The sequence below is a fragment of the Lineus longissimus genome, chromosome 6 (assembly GCF_910592395.1).
Source record: "Lineus longissimus chromosome 6, tnLinLong1.2, whole genome shotgun sequence".
Classification (NCBI taxonomy): Eukaryota; Metazoa; Nemertea; class Pilidiophora; order Heteronemertea; family Lineidae; genus Lineus; species Lineus longissimus.
The window spans coordinates 18,440,998-18,461,190 of record NC_088313.1 but is presented as its reverse complement, the minus strand read 5'-3'; the positions used below and the strand labels follow the sequence as shown (position 1 = coordinate 18,461,190).

The following is a 20,193-nucleotide window of genomic DNA, read 5'->3' as shown; positions in this document are numbered from 1 at the left end:
CAGTGCAGAAGGAAACGGCGGTCAATTTGATTCAAAAATTTCGGTAAAACATCGATTTTAGGACATAAATCTCCTGAATTATTGCTCAATCATGTGTCTTCAAGATTCCTCAATAACTACTGATGTTACAGCATCAAAACTGAATCAATAGCATTTAGTAAACTTGGTGATTTTACGTGTTTATGGTGGGCCTGTTGTTGGTGTGTGCATTCGTTAGACTAGAGTAGAGAGGTTCAGAAATCAAACGTAAACGTCACGTTTTCGCGTAGGTGTACGCGTAGCTCATGTCAAGATGAGTTTGCCATTTAACCCGTCATATTTTATGCAGCTGAATTCACATGTTCAGCAGGCAACTGGTACGGGATGGGGTTGGGGGTGGTTGCGTTCTTCTTCATTCTTGTCTCTAAATCTTGACTTGAGCCAGTTGAGGCTGATTGGTTGATGTTACGTTGGCGTTATTGATAGTTGATAGTAATAATGTTAGTAATGAATAAAGCCCTCTATCTTTCACTTTCAGCAACAATGCCACTCCCAAGTGTGCGTAATGTGTTTGAAGAATGCCAAAGGGCTGTCCATCTTCACAATGGACTGCTGAAGAAACTTAGGAAGATCTATGATGATGTAAGTATTAACAATTATTGATTGATTTGCCTGTTTGAATCTAGAGCTGGCCACACATTTGATAATGCTTGAACCAATCTAGTTCTTATCGTATTGTCAACTTACTTTGAACTACATATAAAAATCTTTTCAGATGATGTTGGAGGAATTTTGGGAACAATTTGAACATCATTTGAAGTTTTCCCTGATTGTATTTCAACGAGAGCCGACGGTTGAGAGGACCATCGAATTCATCGTCAAGTTTGCCACATCATTTTTGAGGCCAAAGAAGACTGAAGCAGAAGATTCAGATGAAGAAGAGGAAATTCATCCCTTTATTGCAAAGTTTTTCGACTTTCTGCTTGAGGTACAGTACATGTAATATCCAGATAATGTCCACACCACTTTTTCATCAATGATCAACTCTTGCTGACTGGGAGTTGGGAATGTTCATCCAAGGGCTGTTGTCTATCTAGATTTATGTTCACTCAACGTTTTGAGGTCATAGTACACAGCTGTTTAAGATAGGTGTTTGACTACAGCACTAGCCTGTAAGAAGGACCACCACTCTTGTCCTTGATGAAGACAGCAAGTGCATCTTCTTGATCAGACAAGTCAGGAAATTTACCTTGACAGTAATAACTTTTTCTCAAGTTAATCTTCATTACCTTTCTATTTCAGGTGCACAATGCGCGTGATCGAGCTGTCCGCTTTCGATGTTGTCAACTCATAAATAAACTGCTCCACTCGATGGGAGAGAATGCCCAAATTGATGATGACCTTTACGATCGTATCTTCCATGCCATGCTGTACAGACTCAAGGACAAGTTCCCGATTGTGCGCATTCAGGCTGTCTTGGCTCTGGCTAGGCTACAGGATCCAACAAATAAAGACTGTCCTGTTATCAATGGTAAGTATTTTCATGTCTACTTTGAAACGCATCGCTCTCCGACGTTTGCAAATAGTACGGTAAAGTGGTGCAATAATGACCTGTGGTACAGTTATAGCCTCTGTTCATTATTATGTATCAAAGTAAGGTGGCAATAACAACCTATTTAACCCTTGGCCCTCTGTCTGTTCCAGCCTACATCTTCCTCCTGGCATTTGATCCAAATGCTGATGTCCGCCGTGCGATCCTCTCCACTATAGCAGCATCAAAGAAGACGTTACCAGGTATCCTAGAAAGGGCACGGGACGTGAAAGATGTCATCCGTAAACAAGCTTATCAAGTCATTGCTGAGAATATCCACATGAAATCTTTGAGTATTGCGCAACGTGTCAAGCTTCTGAAAGATGGCCTGAACGACAGAGCAGGTAAAAGGTTTTGGGATCAACACAGCTTGTTCAGCTGCATCCTACATGTTTCTCTGTAAAAGTATGATTGTGGGGCATCAAACTTCTGAGGAAGCCACATAAATCAATGTCAGTGTATTGTACATGAAGTCAGAAGGGTGACTGCTCCACTCTGTGTACTAATTGATTCTTGAGATGTTGACAGTCCATGGCAAGCTTGATGAAGAGTGGAAACGTGTGTGTGGTCAAAGGATCAATTTATCTTTTCTTTTGTTGGTAGATGAGGTAAAGCAGGCCTGCACTGACAAACTTCTGCAAGCATGGCTAAGACAATACGGCGGGAACATCCTTGACGTGCTGCGGGGCCTCGATGTGGAAGAATCGGCCGAGGTGGCAGACCAGGCTCTCAAGGTCATGTTCTCTAAGTGTCAACAGAAACAACTTGTCGATGAGTTAGATTTGTTGAATGAGAAGTAAGTTCAGCATTGTGACTACATTCTTTTATCCCTCACTTGGTTTCAATAGGTCTTTAAATTTCAAATGCCTTGGTTTGCATGTTCATGAAGTCATCTGATGGGTTACTGAAATAGGAATAATCACAGCATTTAGTCTTCACATGAACAAATCTAGTCAGACTAATAAAAGATCAAATTGCATTTTGCAACTTTAGATAGATCAACTACACGTAATACATTTGAACCCGCAACTTACAGCGTGTAACTTTGGCATTTGGGACGATATTTGGAGTGAGGCAACCTCATCTTGGCCTAAAGATTCTTTTGATATGCAATGATTGAACTCTATTTGCAGACTGGTGATCCCGGCTGAGAAGTTAACGTGTGAGAATGTGTTCTACTGGAGGTGTCTGTGCGATTACTTCAAAGCACTTGGTGACAACGCTGAGGAATATCTGGAGAGAATCCTGCCAACTGGATTCGAATACTGTGAATACATCAAGAGGTGAGCTCAGGTCATATTCGTTGGCGCAATGTTACTGGGCAGCTTCTTCTGACTGCAGTGTGTACACAGGTCTACTATGATACAATAGTAATGTGCTTTGAATTCAAGCAGAACCCTGGTCTGTATCTCGGGTTGCGCTGATGTTCAGGCAAATCGATTGCATTGCTAGAAACCACGGTGTCAGTGTTTGCTCCATGAACATTACCAGCCTGTGAATATGCAGGCATGCAGTACTCCATTTATATCAGATTGTTTCCCTTTCAGTATCGTTGACAGCATGAAAAATGAAGAGGATTTGGAAAAGAAGCTTGAAAATGAGTTCATTCTGCAACATCTGATCGACTTGGCCTGCAATCTTGACCTCGCTGATGAGGTTGGAAGGTAAAGTAGCCTTAACCATAAGCTCGACACCCCAAATTTGCAATCCTATCCCTATGTTGTGTGAAGCCTCTTTTAAAAATTCTAATGTTCTCTTCATTTTAGGAAAAGCCTTGACAAGCTTATCCACGATTTGCTATTCTCGGAGAATGTCAGTCACACCATGGTTGCATCCCTCCTGAAACAGCTGGATCGCATCCAGAAAGACGATGGTGCTCGCATTCTGAATCTTGCTGAAGTGATTGCAGACATCAGAGAACCCATCTCTACCATTGAGACAAGCTTGAGTCATGACAAGAAACGTCTTGTTGAGGTCAAGGTGAGACTTTACTGCTTCTTATCGTGTTTTGACCACTGCATACCAATCCCAAAGTCCCCTTGTTTGGCCCCAAATCCAAGCTGAAGCGTGCAATGTGAAAAAGCTCATCTTTTGGAGAAATGAGGTCAACCATTCACTGGGCAACACACAAAATTTTTAAGGTAAAATACTTTTGCTCACAACCATTCTTAGTTAACTCCACTTGTTCTGCAGGCTGCCAGTATCCGAGTAAAGATCCTTGAACTGAGGGAAGAGTTGGATGATGCGGTGCAGAAACAAGATTTTATTCAAGCGGGTGAACTGAAGAGACAGCTCGCTGAACTGGAGGCAGAGAAGGAGCAGGTTCTTGAGGAGCTGCAGCCAGTTGTAGAAGAAGTCAGAAAAGAGAAGGTTAGTAGTGGATTTAGACTCCAAGATAAAAGATCTATTGTGAAAACCGATATGTTTAGGCTGGCAGCGATTTTTCAGTCATTGGTCAATCCTGAGCTCAAATCTGTTTTTGTTTTGTAAACAAGTTTCAGAGAGCAGGAGCCCGAGACAAACTTCTGTCAGAATGTTGAGTTTATGATGGCATTTTCAATATTTCAGAATGACCCCCAGACGCTGCTGAAGTGTATGACGATAGCGTGTGTGATGCTAGAAGGTGTGACACTGAATGGTCTCATTCCTACACTGCAGACTCTCATTGAGACACTGGTGAGTAGAGCCTCCCCCCCTTGATTAAGGGGGCTGTGACTGAGTGGTTCAATCTATTGGTTCCAGTACTACCTTGCGCTTTTTTCTTCTGGACTGCATGATGTAACATCATGTCAGTCAAAGTTCCCTATTTCTGAGGTCTTACTCAAAGCAAAATACCACTTTAAACTCTTCAAATTCTATTTTAGATTTTGCCAGGTATCCAGAACCAAGATCCAGCTGTACGTCGCCTTGCCGTGAAAAGTCTTGGTCTCTGTTGTCAGATGAGTAAACCAGCTGCCAGGGCACATCTGCTTCTCTTCATACAGGTAAATCATTGTTGTCAACAATGAAGAAAACTTCGTGTTAGCTTTGCCACATGTTTATCTCCTGTTCAGAATTTTTGAAATGTTCAGCAATCTCTTCACCTTTGACTCATTGTGAACAGTGTCTTGTTTCAGCCAAGGCCCACCATTAATTTGGTGCATAAAATGTACATATTCATTTGAATGATGGAATCAGCCATAACTTTAATGTTTCATTCTTTTGTGTAGGTGTCCCAAGTTGACCACATGGCTGTCCAAGTCACAGCACTTGAGGCGTTGTTTGATATTCTCCTGACGTTCGGCCTGGAAGCATTCACGGATGAAAGCAACAAGATGGATGCCACCGAGGATGATGATGCGGAGTCGGTCATTTCTAGCGCTCCTACAGACGATGAGATTGAGGAAGAGAAGAAAGGACTTGAGACGATCAAAAGTTTGATTACCATTCTGACATCTCTTATCGACAGTGAGGTATGGTTTGACCAGCAAGTTTATGCACGTGAACTCCCTTACCCAGAATTTGCCATGTTCTATCAAAATAACAATGTTGGCCCCAGATCCAGAGAAGGTTTGGTTTTCAATAGCCACAATACAGTATTTCCTTACATGAATCACCTAAAAATCCCAGCTCTGACCTGTTGACTTTGTCGTGATCTCTTGCCTAAAAATGTGGAGTAAGTTCTGAGTCATTTCAATTCCTGCTTTGCCTGATAATCTGACTCAGTATGTTAGATATCAATATATTGTTAGTACATATCTATCAAATATTGAAAACTTAATTATATAAATTCTTTGACAGATGCCTGAGATTCGTACAGTGGCAGCAGAAGGACTTGCTAAGTTGATGCTATCCGGCCGGGTGATGTCAGGAAAACTACTCTCCCGCCTTCTCCTCCTCTGGTATAATCCGCTGACGGAGGACGACATCCATCTCAGACACTGCCTCGGGACATTCTTTCCTGTCTTTGCATTCAGTAGTCAGTAAGTATGGTTGGAACATTTCGGTATGAAGTGATCTGATTGCTCATCAATGTTTGTCAATAAAACAAAGATTGACCTTCATCAAGGATATTGACAGACAACGCAGCACAGACAGAATAAAAGCCTTGGCTTGTGGATAAAAGATTCAAAATCAACGACTCCTTGACCAGACCATGTTAAACATTATTTTCACTTTGCTTAAAATTCTGGTCAAAGAGAGGTGGGGTAAAGATAACAATGATATTATGTCTTATGTGTATTGTGCTCCAAATGTTTGAATATTACTCATCTTCCAGGACAAATCAAGAAGTTATGAGTGAAGCCTTCCTGCCAACCTTGAAGACCATCTTCAATGCACCAATGTCAAGTCCTTTGGTGGAAGTGAATGCTGCCAATGTCGCTAAACTCCTCCTCACATTGACGTCTGCCAGGAGTCTCGAGCAGAACAGACAGCCAACAGCTGTAAAGCTTGATCTTCAGGTGAGACTACTTTGTACCTTTTAGAACTTATAGCTGCAAATATTACATGGGCTGCTTGGTCTTGAAGACCTGTTGAAGCAAGTCATGTTCTGCCCCCTTGCACTACCCCTTTGATCTATGGTTATGGTGTAAGACTCCTAATCCGAATGTCAATGGTTCAATTCCAAAAGACACATTGTCTTTGGCCTCAGGCAAGTCACTTAACATTGATTGTCATGTTCTTTACATGTAAACTGATATTCCTTGAACATTGAAGCCTGGTGCCGAACTGATAGGTTGAAAGGACCAAGGAATTGTTTCTTCACTTCCAAAATAGTTCAGAATTCAAAACTTTAGTGAATTTCTCTTGAATTCAGGATCATGCGATTCACAACAACCTGGCCGTGAAGGCATGCAATGAGATCCTGAGTGAACCCAACTCATTCAACACCCGCGTTCTCACCAAAACGCTCAACATGTTGGAGCTGAACGGCAGGCGAGAAACAGACATCCTGGATCTGAAGGTTCTTGTCGAGCAGATGACAGAGGTAGGATAACAATGTTTTGTTTCTCTGTCAGATTGTCCGATCATCCTTGATTTCTCCTGGGGAAATTGTAAACTATCATCCCTCCCCCACTATGTCAAGACATTTCCCATGCATGTCTGCAGAGAAGAGTTAGCATTTCCAGCTAACGAGTTGGGTGGGCTAAGTTTCTTTAAAATGTTTGTACCGGTAGATATTCTAATTATGATAACTTCAATGTGAAAGTATTACTATGTTTATGTTTCAGGAAGTAAAAGATAAAACGGCTGCCAAAACTCTTGAACGGTTTGATAAAACTGTGAAAGACTTTGCGAGGAAGTTTCACCGCCAAGACCCTGGTAGTCAACAAGATCCAGATGCAGTGGCTGATGAGCTGTCACAGGCAACAGAGTCGTTGTCATTGGTTGATATCGTGGAAGATAAGTCTGGGTCCTCACAGGTGTCAGTTGTGCCAGAGTCGAGTCTTGAAAGCCAGGATGTGACGATTGTTACTGATCAGGCTCTTGATGTCGATTCACAGGAAGATGTGAGTTGAAATTGAATCCTGTATATCAGTTCTAGTTTTTACACTTGTCGCATCTTATCCTGCTGGACACGTTCGTGTCTATTTTGTGCAGTTGGCAAGCTGATTTTGTCATATGTCATCTTGGCCCATTACTGCCTCTGGTGATGTGAATGATTTATTGGCCTCCGGATGTGATCGTAGTTTGAAAACAATCACTGAATCAGTGCCAAATCGTAAACAATGAGCAACTTATCAAAATTCTTTTGCCTTGGACTGTTCCAATTGTTCACAAGCTACACCTTCTTCCAGGCTTCATTCCACACGGCAGAGGAAGACGAGAAGATGGAAACCACCAAAGAACACGAAAAAGAAAATAAAACAGCTGGAAGAGGCAATGGTAGGTCTTAATCTTGTCCGTCATTGTGTTCTTTATTTTGCTACTTTTGTATTCTTTACAGCTGGGACATTTTTGTGATGCCAATGAATACCTGATTTTAACAACAAAAAGCCACTAATGTTTTTCTACTTGCAGGGAGATCTACCACTAAAGTACAAACTGGAAAGAAGCTGAAAAAGAAACTTCTGCCCAAGAATTCTCCTCCTGTGGATGATGACAGCTCTGAAAGGTGAGATTCATTGACATGATAGAAGTTTTTTAATGATTTTCTTTTTTTGAAAGCAAGGGTTTAAATTTACCTCAATATATTTCGACCGACATGAAACTCGCTGGCCTTTAATTCTAACCTACATGTATGAGCTGTTAACATCATAGGACCTTTGCCGGGTGCTAAATTTCTGTCTTCAGTAGTTAAGTACTTGGTATATGCACATCCATGTGTTGAAATCAATACCGGTGTCATTGACAAGTTTAAGAAGACTGTGTCTGCTTTTTAACAATTAGAATTACAGCTTGAATTCATATTGTCCTCGTCCTTTCAACAGTGATCTAGAGAACACTGTCTTCGCCTCACCCACCCCAGTGCGGAGGTCTGCCCGTATGAGCCGGACACAGAAATCACGTAACACTGCGTCGAGATTAGAAGACACGAAGGTCAACTTGGAGGATATGTTGTCAGATGAGAGTGAAGAAGAATCGACAAGTAAAACTCCCAAATCAAAAAGGTGAGGGCTGTGATAGATGTGTGTCTGCTGTCTGTTGTAAACTCAGTCTATGTATTTTCCTCTTTTTTACCATGCACATACATGTATAGTGTCTTCAAATAAACTTCTTGTAAACATCTTTGGTGGACTTTTCTCATTGCTTACCATAACTGTTCAGTCTAAGTTGGACGGTGGTGGAGTTTTCATCAAATTGTCAGAATGTCTTGAAGTGGATTAATATGGAAACAAATAGAATATCTCAAAAATCTGTTTTATATTTCCAGATATTTCAGTGCTCAGACACACTAGATTGTAAGCGAATTTATGAAATCTAAATCTAATCTTTACAACTTTAATTATCTAGTATTGTAGTAGAGCATGGCTTTTGCGTTTACTCCCAGTAAGCTTCAAATAACCAACACGTATCTTCAGAATGACCTAATGTCACCTGGGTGATGGTTTGCCTCTTCACTTTTCTCATCTTGTAGAGAGAAAAAACACATATTATGTTCGGCCTTGCACGATCTTAACCACTTTTAAACCTTGCTTGTTTTGGGTGTGAGTTTTGAAATATTTAAAAGCAGGACCAACAGCATCTTGAACTAAGACTGCCTGCTTCACCATGAAATTTGTCTGTCTGGAGTTGAGAATCCTCCATCACGCTGTTCACCTTTTCTTCTTCTTTCCATTTTCAGAACACGTCGCGAGCGGGAGAAAGTGCTGACAGATATTCTGATGGATATGGATCAAGGTCTCATGTAGGATCTGCTTACGAATGCTTTGATTATTACGGACTGTTGCAATCATGATTACATGTGTTTTTTTGTGATCATCCATTGACGTTTCTTCAGAATTAAACTCTTCAAGTTGACTGTTCGTGTTTAATGATCCGTTTAGAACAAGGAACATATAGTTTTTTACTGTTGACATTCGGCATTCAGTGATGGCATGTAACCAAATATTATCTGCAGGGAGGACAGTGCAAGACGAAGGGCCTGAAGAGTTATGGCTTTCCAAAAGGCTCCATCGTTCATTGGCAGTGCCCTCCCAAGCAGATTGATAGTAACTCTCTAGTGTCAGTTGTGACTTTACTTACAACTAGTTGTGACTTTGTCTACAGCTGGTCGACTGTCTTGGGGATGGCTAATACATGAAATGTTCATTAGCAGTACCAGTACAGGCTAAACAGTGACAATATTAGTTCATTGTTGGCTGTGACACGGTGTGTAAATGTATTGATTTACCAAAAGTGATGTAATTAAGTAGAAAGTACCTTTTAATGTCATGCCTGTAACCTATTTATGTCAAGATAATAAATCAATGCTTATCTTTGAACAAACTTGTAAAGTTTTTTGTCTGGCAAGATAATGGCTGCAATGATACCTGTAGCTCCCTTGTTCTGACCATACCATAATCTGTCGGCAACATACTGCACGCTATTCTGCAGATGGCTGTCCCATTGAATGTGGTCATGACAATGCCAAAAGGCGTCTTTGGTTGTGACATGCAGACTTTGGCTGGCGAGGACAATCTGGTGTCTCTACAGCTTTGGTTGGGACAAGAAAAGTTGTCCTGGATCCAAACATTGTTCTTGAATGTTCAATAACAGAGAAGAGGGGCCCTTAGAAGCAGCACCATCCGAGACATGGACAGAAGAGAGCTGACCACCTTCTTTCGTATCAGGAAGGCCACTGCAGACTGTTAGCCCACCTCAAGATGATGGACATGGCTGAGTTCAGAAGGTGCAGGTGCAAGGCACCAGATCAGACACCAGAGCATGGAGAGACTGGCCGCATGGCCGATTGGTGCCCCAATGGAGGCAAAGCCCTGGGGATCAAGGGAGAAATAAAAGACGACAGCCAGCTTTATTTGAGGAGATAGCACAGCCACCACATCATGTTGCGACAACATCAAGGATAATTTTGACTGTTCTTCATGGATGTTCAATTACAGAGAAGAGAGGGCCTAGAAGCAAGATTCTGGGGATCAAGGGAGGGACAAGAGATGACAGCCAGGTTTTTTTGAGGAGATAGCACAGCCACTACGTCAGGTTGCGACAACATCAAGGATAATTTTGACTGTTGTTCATGCATGTTCAATTACAGAGAAGAGAGGGCCTAGAAGACACACCCAGAGGAAAGGCAACCAACACTTTGTCGTATTAGAACGGGCGACTGTATACTGCAAGCGCACCTCAAGAGGATGGCCATGGCCGAGTCTCTAAGTTGCTAGTAAGGCTGCAGATCAGACACCTGAGCGTGTGCTCCAGAACTGCTTTCTCTGGGTCACGGAGGGACTGGCCACATGGCCGCGCGGTGCATCAATGGAGACAACTCTGGGTATCAAGGGAGAAACAAGAGACGTATCTAGAAAAAATTATCATGATACATGGACCATTCCCAAACTCAAATGTCGTTCGGATTCATATACCATGGTCCTATGCTGTATATCTGCTGGGGATAACTGTGTGTTCTTCAGAAATGACGTTTGCCAAAGTCCCTGACCCTTTTCCTTGGATTGAGCTAACTTCTCTCTAACATGCATCAGCTGGACGTTATTCCAGTACATGCATTATAATCTGACTTGGTCTAAGCTAGCGTTGGCATCTCACAATTTTCTGGAAGGCTGCCTTGTCTCTCACACAGCAGTCATCTGGGCCTGCTGTCTTGGACTGACTTGACATCTCACTGTGCTCTAGATGACATCATTGATCTGAGTCTGCCGGAGTCACAGCCCGTCCTCCCATGCATCAAGAAGGAATCTTGGTATCTCAGTCTGCACGAGACACAGCCCGTCCTCCCATGCATCAAGAAGGAATCTTGGTATCTCAGTCTGCACGAGACACAGCCCGTCCTCCCATGCATCAAGAAGGAATCTTGGTATCTCAGACTGCACGAGTCACAACCCGTCCTCCCAGGCATCAAGAAGGAATCTTGGGATCTCAGTCTGCACGAGTCACAACCCGTCCTCCCATGCATCAAGAAGGAATCTTGGGATCTCAGTCTGCACGAGTCACAACCCGTCCACTCCTTTGGAAACAAACCAGTACATTTGGGAAAGAAAAACTTTTCCCCAAACCTTCCAAACGGCTTGCCAAAGTCAGGAATTTACACTGGCTTTTATAATTTGATAGTTCTGTGGCGTTGCCAGTTTTTTCACTTTTCTCATTGGATCGCAGAAACATCGTTTCCAGCAGACAAAGACAAAGGCACAACCTGACAAAGGTCACTAAGTGATGACGTCATCACACGACCGATTTTCATTCCATGGGGTCATCAAGGGGGTTATCACGGGGTTCCAAGTTGTCACAGGCGCCTGACGGTATTAGAATCGCCAAATCAATCTTAGCGCTCGATCAGTCTTCACATAAGAAACTACAGAATATGTAATACTTGAACATAAAATATGGGATTTTAGGTTCTGTGTATTAGGCTGATCTATTGCCCCGGGTCGATCTCCATGAACCTGTTTTCTTCATGCACCTGTGTCTACTTCAAAAATCCTGCGCAGGAGTCGTGCAATCGTCTGTCGCGTGGAAGATACACTGCGCGGGAGCATCAAAACTTCTCCGCTAAAACCCTCGATTTTACGTTTCTTTTCGCGAGTAAAGTCATCTTATGGCGGTAAGTTGATAGCTGAGATGCCATAGCTTATCCATATATTGGTTTCTATTCGTTTCTTTCACCATTGATGCAATATTCCGTGTTTTTTTTGTGGAGGTGCGCAAAAAGTGTCCATCATGGCGCCGACATTTTTGGCAAGTCAGAACTCCTAAAAAAAGTTTAATTGGAACATGGAGGTATACCTCCATGATTGGAAGTCCTAGCAACCGGTCCATGTCATTTAAACCAAATATTTGTGTTCTATGTGTATTTTTACTTCTGACAAACTAGAATTTATCAGTTCCTTGAGCGTTTTTTCTCAAGAAAAACGTGTATCAAAAAATCATTGGTGTCGATTGAGGTAGTAACAGAATACACTGTTGCATGCATTGCGCATCATTACGCATGCATTGTGCATCATTGCGCATGCCTGTAGACCATGTGCTTTGGCCCTGTGCATCTCCCCCCCTACTTTTCAAGGCTACTTGGCCTAGTCTTAGTCTTATATTGTAATTGTAAATGCAGCAATGGACGAAATGTACCTGTTCATTGCTTAATTGGTCATTGTAAATGATTTTATGCCAGGTTCTTCATAGCCCTTGCTATTGAAGTTAGAAATCATGATTATGATGATATTTATCATTATTTTCTTGAATCACTTATTTCCAATTTTTATCACCCCTCCTTTGTTCAATGCCCCAAACCACTAAGATAGCTGAGGTAGACCCACCTAGTTATGGGGTAGGCTAGGAGTGCATCTAAATGTGCCTCACACATGTTATCAGCTTGTTGTTGACTTGTTTTTCATGTCACTGAATCTGTGTTTTTGTCAAGAGTTTGCAATTGCATTCTCAAAATTAGATCAATTCTGGTGAGATTGAGCACAAAATTAGGGAAATGTTCTCTGCATGGCTTATTATGAAAATTAGACTGGACAAAAGAAAAAATTTCACATTTCTTACACATTCCGAGTTACTGTCTCTGTGACTGATCTAAGTTCTGATCCAAACCAACCCCTTCCACGCCCCCTATTTGCCTTTGAATGGCCATGCACCAAGAAGTGGGAGAATTCCACCTACATCTATATATGATGCCACTGCTCCTTGGATGGGATTTATTGTCAAATTGATCACTGCCAAGTGCGCAGGGCTGCAGGTGTGACACTTCTCAGACTTACCATTTCTTTGGGCAAAAAGTCTAGTGAAATTGAGAACTATGGTGTTGCCTAAAACTGATAGAGAGCAGGCATTGGACTTGTTTTCCCATAGAGGTGAAATTTCAAGTTCTAGAACCTTTATATGTGACCACTGCTTATTAAAAACATCTCAATATTCTTCATGAAAAAATTGAACTTGTTTTATTGCAGACAGTCTGGCCAGAGATGTTTCTCCTTGGATAAGTACAAGTGCTGAGTTGTGGATTCAGTTCATCTCACCACCACATTCACTTCCAAGCAAGAACCACTTCAGTCCTCGAGCAAGGTGAAACTTTTAACTTTTTGAAGCTGAACTGTTGTCTCCTTCTCAGGGATGGACTGTCAAAAACAAACTTAGTTTGTACAGGGTCATGACACTTTCAGAGTTGTGCTCGGTAGGAAAACCACACCTGTGTTCAAAGCCTACTAATTAATATATCGTGAAAAAAAACACACCCAAAGAGTTTAGGGCTTGGCATGGAGGATCTACTAGATTTTTTTCTGTGCCTTCAGCATGATCAAAGATATTATTCTCCAGGGAGTATTCCTCCTCAATGTGTAATGAGACTCCGTCTTTGGCTTTTTTGGATGTGACCCCGTGACTGGTCAGATACCTTTCAATATTCAGTATAAAGATTTTGATTTGTTTTATTGCCGACAGCCTTGCCAGAGATGTTACTTCTTGCATAATGACGATTGCTTACCTATGGATTCACTTCACCTCACGGCCACACCCACTTCCAAGCTAGAACTACTTCAGTTGAGAGCATTTTGAGGTAAAAATTTTTAACGATTTAAACCTGAATCATTTTGTTGCTTCCTTCCTAGAGGGTGGGCTTTCAATGATGGACACATAGCCACAACCAGGATGTCAATAGATAATTTTTGCAATTCAAAATATTATGTTCTTTGTGGGCCATCCTTGAAAAGTCAAGTGTCGGGAGTTTCTCAGTCGGCTCTTTTTCCAGTATGTGAGACTAAGATGGACAGCTGGTATGCAGGATTGTTTTGGATATTATGAGAACAGTTTACCCAGCCAGGGTAATGACCCATTGCAGGCTGTTTACCTTGTGGGAACCAGCACTGTAGATGGAAATTTTATTGTCGAATTCTTTGTATTCAACAAGATGGTCTACTTTTGCAGGATCAGCATTGAAGACACAGACTTCAAAGGCAGGCCAGAAGACAACAGGCCAGGATGGTGGCGTCAGACTGCAACGTTAACAACTGTTCGGGGGGGGGGGGGGACTGGAGCCAGACCTCTGGTATGGTAATTATTATTGAATAGGCTCTTAATCTTATTGACAACACGGTGAACTTCATGAGCAATACATGAATGACTTCACCCAAGTTTATAGACAACCTTTCTCCATCCTTTGTGGGACTTAAAAGGCCTCAGTCCATCTCTACACATTTTGTCTTAAAATTGTCAATTGAAATAGAGGACAATTTTCTCAATTTGGCACTGGAGTTGTTGAACATCGCTCTTACTGTGCCAGTCTGACAGCTTTGTCCTGTTACTCGGAACTGTTAGCACATTCAAATATTTTCATTTTCATGCTGGATTTAGAAATCCGTATTAATTTCAAATGACGCAGCACCCTAGGTAGTCCTGAATGGCCAGAAAGTCTTGGAAAGCCGAGAATGTCACAAAGTTCAGCAGGGCTTTTATCATGAGATTTGTACTCCCTTTCCAGCCCTTCTGCAAACCAAAAGCCATGTGTAGATTACAAGAGAGGCAAGTAATGACATTACAGAGCTAGATCAGCAAGTCATGATGTTCACACCATTGACACCACCAGAAGGGAACATAGGAATGACAGAGCAAGGACAGTAGATATATCTACAACCATTCTGATATCGGACTTCCACAAGGGCGTGGTCGTCTTTGGAGCACCATTTGCAGATTTGTGGCGAAAAACCTGAGGGCGAGAACAAAGCAGGCAATGCTGGTTTGAAAGGTGAGCATAAGGGTCCATGTCACTGTCTTGAAAAATTCCCAGTCCAACCATGTATTTGAAAGTGGTCAAGTTAAACTTTACCACAATATTTGAAGAGGCCAGTGAATGACAACAAGGACAATACTCGTATGATCATCTTGAAGCAGAAGTGAATATGCCTGGTTACATTGCCCTTGTTATGATTAGATGTTGAGAATTGGCCAGTGAAAGGATGTGAACTCAGCATGAAATCAAAGAAGTGTATAGCCTACAAATTACATGTATTGCAATTCTAATGGTCTCTGAAAATTTTTCGGCCTGTTTCAAGATCAGAGGGCATGGATGTCCTGACGCTATCTAAGAGAGACCCGTCGCCATACTACATCAGAAAGACAAAGCAGTTTGGTTTGGCAAGGCTAAGTATCAACTGACAAACTGTCAAAAAGAGGGGAACCTATCTGCCTCCTGGACATGGAGTTATATGCATGTTTGTTTAATGACAAATTCACTCCACTGTAGATATACAGTTAAGAATGATGCCTTACCTGTGATCGGGCCAGAATCTGTGTCTAATCAGAGTGCCCTCTACCAAAAAGGCAGAAAATATGGTGGAATACCTGATCCAGCAGAATTAGGAAGCGAGCCCTGCCTGATCTGCCAAAAGAACTTCTTGGTGCTGTTTCTAAAACCACCCCTGCGAAATGAATTTTACCTTAGGTGGATTTTGTTGGAAATAGCTGGAATTTCCAGCTCTTGGCTGGAATAAGCTGACACTTTGAATTTAGAGAGTTTCATCGAAAAGTTATAGCTGGCAAAAGCTGACAAAAACTGGAACTTTATCCATGGGGTGGAAATTCTTGGCATTTTCTGGAACTTTACTTTTCGTAAAAGTTCCAGCGCTGGAAATCTCTGTCACTTTACTATGAGATTGTCAGAGCTGGAATTAGCTGGAAATTTCAAATTCGATGTTTCTGACAATTGTTGGAAAAAGCTGGCATTTGCTGGCATTATGCAAATTGCTATTATGTTATGCAATTCTATCATGTGGTCTTATCACCTGACCTATCCCATGATGCATTACACCTCAGACAGGAACTGGTAGGTTTGAATTTTCAAGTCAAACAAAGAAATCATGTGGGAGCTCTTCTTATTTCTTGATTTTTACCCCGAATTCGATATCAAGATATCCAAAGTTTACACAAATTGAATTGGAACACATAAGGATTCAAATGAATGCAAAAAGGGTAATCTGGACAGGCCTTGAGGTTGTTTTTTTAGCATATGATGAAGCCTGAATCAGTGTATGTGCTGTAAGCCTGTATTATTGTATGCATGATCGTAGACCCGGAGGGTATCATAACTGTAAGATTTTGCATGGGAGATGTCCACAGCTCATGACTCATGTAAGTGATGGAGTCAATCAACAGTCGGCTTGCTCCATCATTCTTTTCAAGGTCGTGCAGTGATGTTATTTGGACATCCATTTTGGACGTCAGTCCCCGTCTGTAACCCTGCCCTCCAGACATCAAAGTGACAGAGTGTGCTATGTGTGGTTAACATCATGTTGATGTCACGGTATCCAGTTAAAACGGCACCTCTTTTTTTTTTTGGCTCACCTTGTGAGCCTATGCGATGATGTGGCGTCCATCGTCGGTGGCGGCCGTATTGTTAGCGCGGCACGTTTCGTAAAGTCTGGACTTAAAATTGGTATAGGCCTACATATGTTCCATGGGCCCTGGGGCAATTCACACCAATCTGGTCAATCCATGATCCTCAAACTTACGAGCCTAATATTACAATGTGAATACTTTGCACTATCTATATTATTAAACGAGAGGCAAAATTTTCCTGTCAGTGATTGTCAATGACGTCATCGTATCAACTGATCACAATTAGCTATGATGTAAATGACGTGCTGTCTCCAGGATGGGCATTGAGCCCTGACGACGCCAGTCGGCATTGACGAGCACTCCAACCCAGGTCATGTGGCAACTTAAACCATCTGCAATGGGGAAGTGTCCGCCTGGCAGAGGTGTCTGCAAGGAGCCTCAGTGAAGCAATAATCTTACGTTTTATATGATAGGGCCTCTTATGCTCGTGTAAGTCCATGGTCAACACACACCAAGAATGATATTTACATTATAACAGTGTGACAAGATTGTGTCAGAAAACTAAGGGATTAGGTCAGTGGCATATGCTCAAAACTTGATAATGCCACAGCAATCATGTTTGCAAGTGACATAAATCACTTGTTTGCATAGATAATTTCAGGTGCCCGCAACAAGAACTGGTCATCCTAGCAACCTCTGTTGGAAGCAAAATCAACCTGCAACCTTTAATCATATTTCTGTGTGACAGAAATTGCTTGTTTGCAGTTATAATTGCAGATGCCATCAAAATTGAATTAGAATTGGAAATCGCACGGCCTAGGATCAAGCAAAATCAACATGCAATCATGTTTGCATGTGAAAAATTGCCTGTCTGTGGTGATAATCGCAGGTGCGTGTGACAAGATTGCAATCAGCAAAGTCAAAACTAAGCGATTATTGGTTTTACTCCACGACAAGAGATCTTCTTGTTGCATATCACAACGATTCTCATCATAGTCACTGTTGAGTGACAAAAAACGCCTGTTTATTAGTGTGCAGTGCTCTGATCGATTCAAGCGTAGAGCAGGTCACATACTCAATATTAAATTTCCAGCTAATGTCAACTAATGCCAGCTATTTCCAATAAATGACAGCCCTGACATTCCTCGTTGCATGCTGAATTTGTAATTTCCAGCTAATGTCAACTAATGCCAGCTATTTCCAATAAATGACAGCCCTGACATTGGTAATCAGCTGGAAGGCCTGGGTCAAGATTTTTCCACCTAATTCCAGCTCTGGAAATTTAAAGGTTCCAGCTAATGCCAGGTTATGCCAGCTTTTTCCAGAGCTGGCATTTTCTGGCACTGCCATTTACCAAAATACCGCCAAACTCCAGCCCTGACATTTTCTGGAATTTCCAGCTAATTCCAGCCTCCTGGCAAGGAAAAATAGTTTGGAATTAGGTGGAAATTGCCGGCTTTTGCCGACAATTTCCAGTCGAATTTCGCAGGGGCACCTGTCTGTTTTGGCAGAAGAAGACATCAAAATCAAAAAAATGTGCAAGATGATTTCATTGAAAGACATTTCACAGTATTACAAAGTTAATGTATTTTTCTTTTACTCACAATCAGTCCTTGTCATTATTTCAGCTATGGTCCACCAGTTAAGTCCTCTGAGATGGTACACTACTACATGTGGAGAACATTGTGAGCATGAAGATTATCGTGAAGGACTGTGAGGCACAAAAAATACATAGTGGACCTTTACTTTTTCAGCAGATGGGGACTTGTTTTCTATGTAGGCCTAAAAGTTGATAAGTAATATCTCCAGATTCTGCATGATGGTGCTTTTACTTCTCAGTGAACCTGGACACCATTATTTCTCCACTGTAGCTTAGGTAGCGTTAGTGACCCATTTGTTTTCAGTTTAAAAAAGCCATCATGATCAACTGCATTGATCCCTCAAAAGATTGTTGGACTGTCTGAATTAAATGTAAAAAAGATATCCAACACCTGGTATTCTAGTTACTGTAGCTGAGCTAGTGGAGTGACCTTTTTGTCTTCACTTTTAAAAACCTATGCGATTTGCCGCACTGAAGGTCCCTCCAGAGATTGTTGGACTGGGTCCATTGAATGTGACAAAAATATCCAACACCTATTTACAAATGAAGTGAGGGGTCAGCCTTTTGGTGTAACTCCATATAACTGTCTGGTGATTTCGCTCTGGGCTTGTGACATTCTGATCGGTCTGAAATAATCATTATCGCCCATCCCTCAATTTGAGGCCTGTGTCCCGATGGTGGAGTTGAATGGCGAAATCAAAGGGGCATGACGGCGGTTAAACCTATTGCGAATGGGCAGCATCACAACCAGTTCTGAGATCTGGGTGTGGTGTAGGATATTCAGTAACCACGCACACATCTCCTGAATTTGCGGTGGGTTGGTACCCCACGCTACGTAAGGGGAGGTTCTGGGTAAGACTTGGTCCACGTGAATAGGTTGTACCTGAAAGATGAGAAGTTGCGAATGGACGCCCTGTGAATATGTCCTTCGACCAGCTAGTGCTAACCCGGTCACTGTCTCCAGGTCACCATGCCTCGGTCAATGAGCGGGCGAAGAACCCAATAGCTCCGTCAGGAGTACATCGTCAACTTCAGCCCGTAGTCAAACCGGCACGCACAAATATCTTAGTTGAGAGTGGGGGACATACTTGAAAATGCTTCTCATCGGGGTAATACAGTACAACTGTATACAATGACCCCATTTTAGTTGGATTTCTTTTTACTGAGGAGTGGACGATAATGAGAATTTCAGGCCAGTCCGATTGTCACCAGTTCAGAGGGCGATTACTTGATAGTTATGTGGCATTTCGTCAAACGGTCAACTCTTTCACATCCTTTGTAAATTAGTGTTGCTTGTTACATGTCGCATTCAATGGCTCATTTGATAGTTTCTTACCATGAGCAGGCCTATTTTGGCATATAACTGTGTAGTTTGTGCTCTGTAGTATGTGATTTGAAAAGTTGTAAATCTGGTTATTAGAGTAAAGATTGTACCATGGAATATCCACGGGATACACTAATCTGAGAGCCAAGACTAATTATTGGAGCTGATATTGTACAATGGAACAAGTGTCATTTTGTTTGCTTTACTCTTTTACATAACATTTTAGGATTGAAGCTGCAGAAGAGAAAAAAAATGCTAAGACTGTCTGTGCTGTGGAAAAACTAAACAGCATTTCAAGAATCTCTGTCGAGAGCACTTCTGAGTTGTGCCTTGCATTAGGGGAAAATGTGCTCCATTGTTTATGCAAATCTTAATATTATCAAACTACATGTACATGTACTTCAGAGTTTGGCCTTGTATCTTGCATTGAGACTCTTCAATATGGTGGTCTGTACAGCAGTCCAGAGTTGACCTGATTCTGGTGGCTTGTTAGGGACAATGTCACAACCTGTGATTGTACCCATCAATCTGATGCAGGTTGGTTGGTTGGTGACATTGTACCAGTCCTGAGTGTCCTCCTTGAGACCCCCACTACTATGATGGTCTATACTCTTGCCCAGAATTGACCTTGCTCTGATGGTTTTTGTCTGTGTCGGAGTCACAACCTATGATTGCGCCCATCCTGATTCAGATGCCTTGTATCAGTTGTGAGGGTCCGCAAAAAGACATGTAGATTAAAGCCCCCAGTCCCTGCTCCTAGAGCAGATCAAAACTTCAACA

The 20,193-nt window shown here is 42.0% G+C and overlaps 1 protein-coding gene across 2 annotated transcripts; it reads left to right on the top strand.

Annotated features, from left to right (window-relative positions):
* The first annotated feature begins 8 nt into the window (after positions 1–8).
* On the top strand, positions 9–9,442 carry LOC135489588 (condensin complex subunit 3-like). Of its 2 annotated transcripts, XM_064774998.1 has the most exons (22): positions 9–43; positions 518–621; positions 755–967; positions 1,282–1,510; positions 1,684–1,914; positions 2,174–2,366; positions 2,704–2,853; positions 3,118–3,234; positions 3,337–3,550; positions 3,764–3,940; positions 4,139–4,246; positions 4,435–4,554; positions 4,780–5,022; positions 5,351–5,532; positions 5,829–6,012; positions 6,369–6,539; positions 6,784–7,062; positions 7,351–7,438; positions 7,574–7,667; positions 7,984–8,163; positions 8,427–8,454; positions 8,838–9,442. In XM_064774998.1, exons 2-21 carry the CDS (start codon positions 523–525, stop codon positions 8,449–8,451), a joined length of 3,297 nt encoding a protein of 1,098 aa, XP_064631068.1. In that variant the 5' UTR covers positions 9–43; positions 518–522; the 3' UTR covers positions 8,452–8,454; positions 8,838–9,442. The 2 variants fall into 2 exon arrangements, with proteins under 2 accessions (XP_064631068.1, XP_064631067.1); XM_064774997.1 differs by lacking the exon at positions 8,427–8,454.
* The last annotated feature ends 10,751 nt before the right edge of the window (positions 9,443–20,193 follow it).

Excerpts from the sequence above, each read along its gene's own strand:
- LOC135489588 (XM_064774997.1), top strand. The coding sequence starts at position 523 with ATGCCACTCCCAAGTGTGCGTAATGTGTTTGAAGAATGCCAAAGGGCT. Across the intron at positions 1,915-2,173 it reads TGGCCTGAACGACAGAGCAG|ATGAGGTAAAGCAGGCCTGC; the intron begins GTAAAAGGTTTT and ends TTTTGTTGGTAG. Across the intron at positions 3,235-3,336 it reads CTCGCTGATGAGGTTGGAAG|GAAAAGCCTTGACAAGCTTA; the intron begins GTAAAGTAGCCT and ends TCTTCATTTTAG.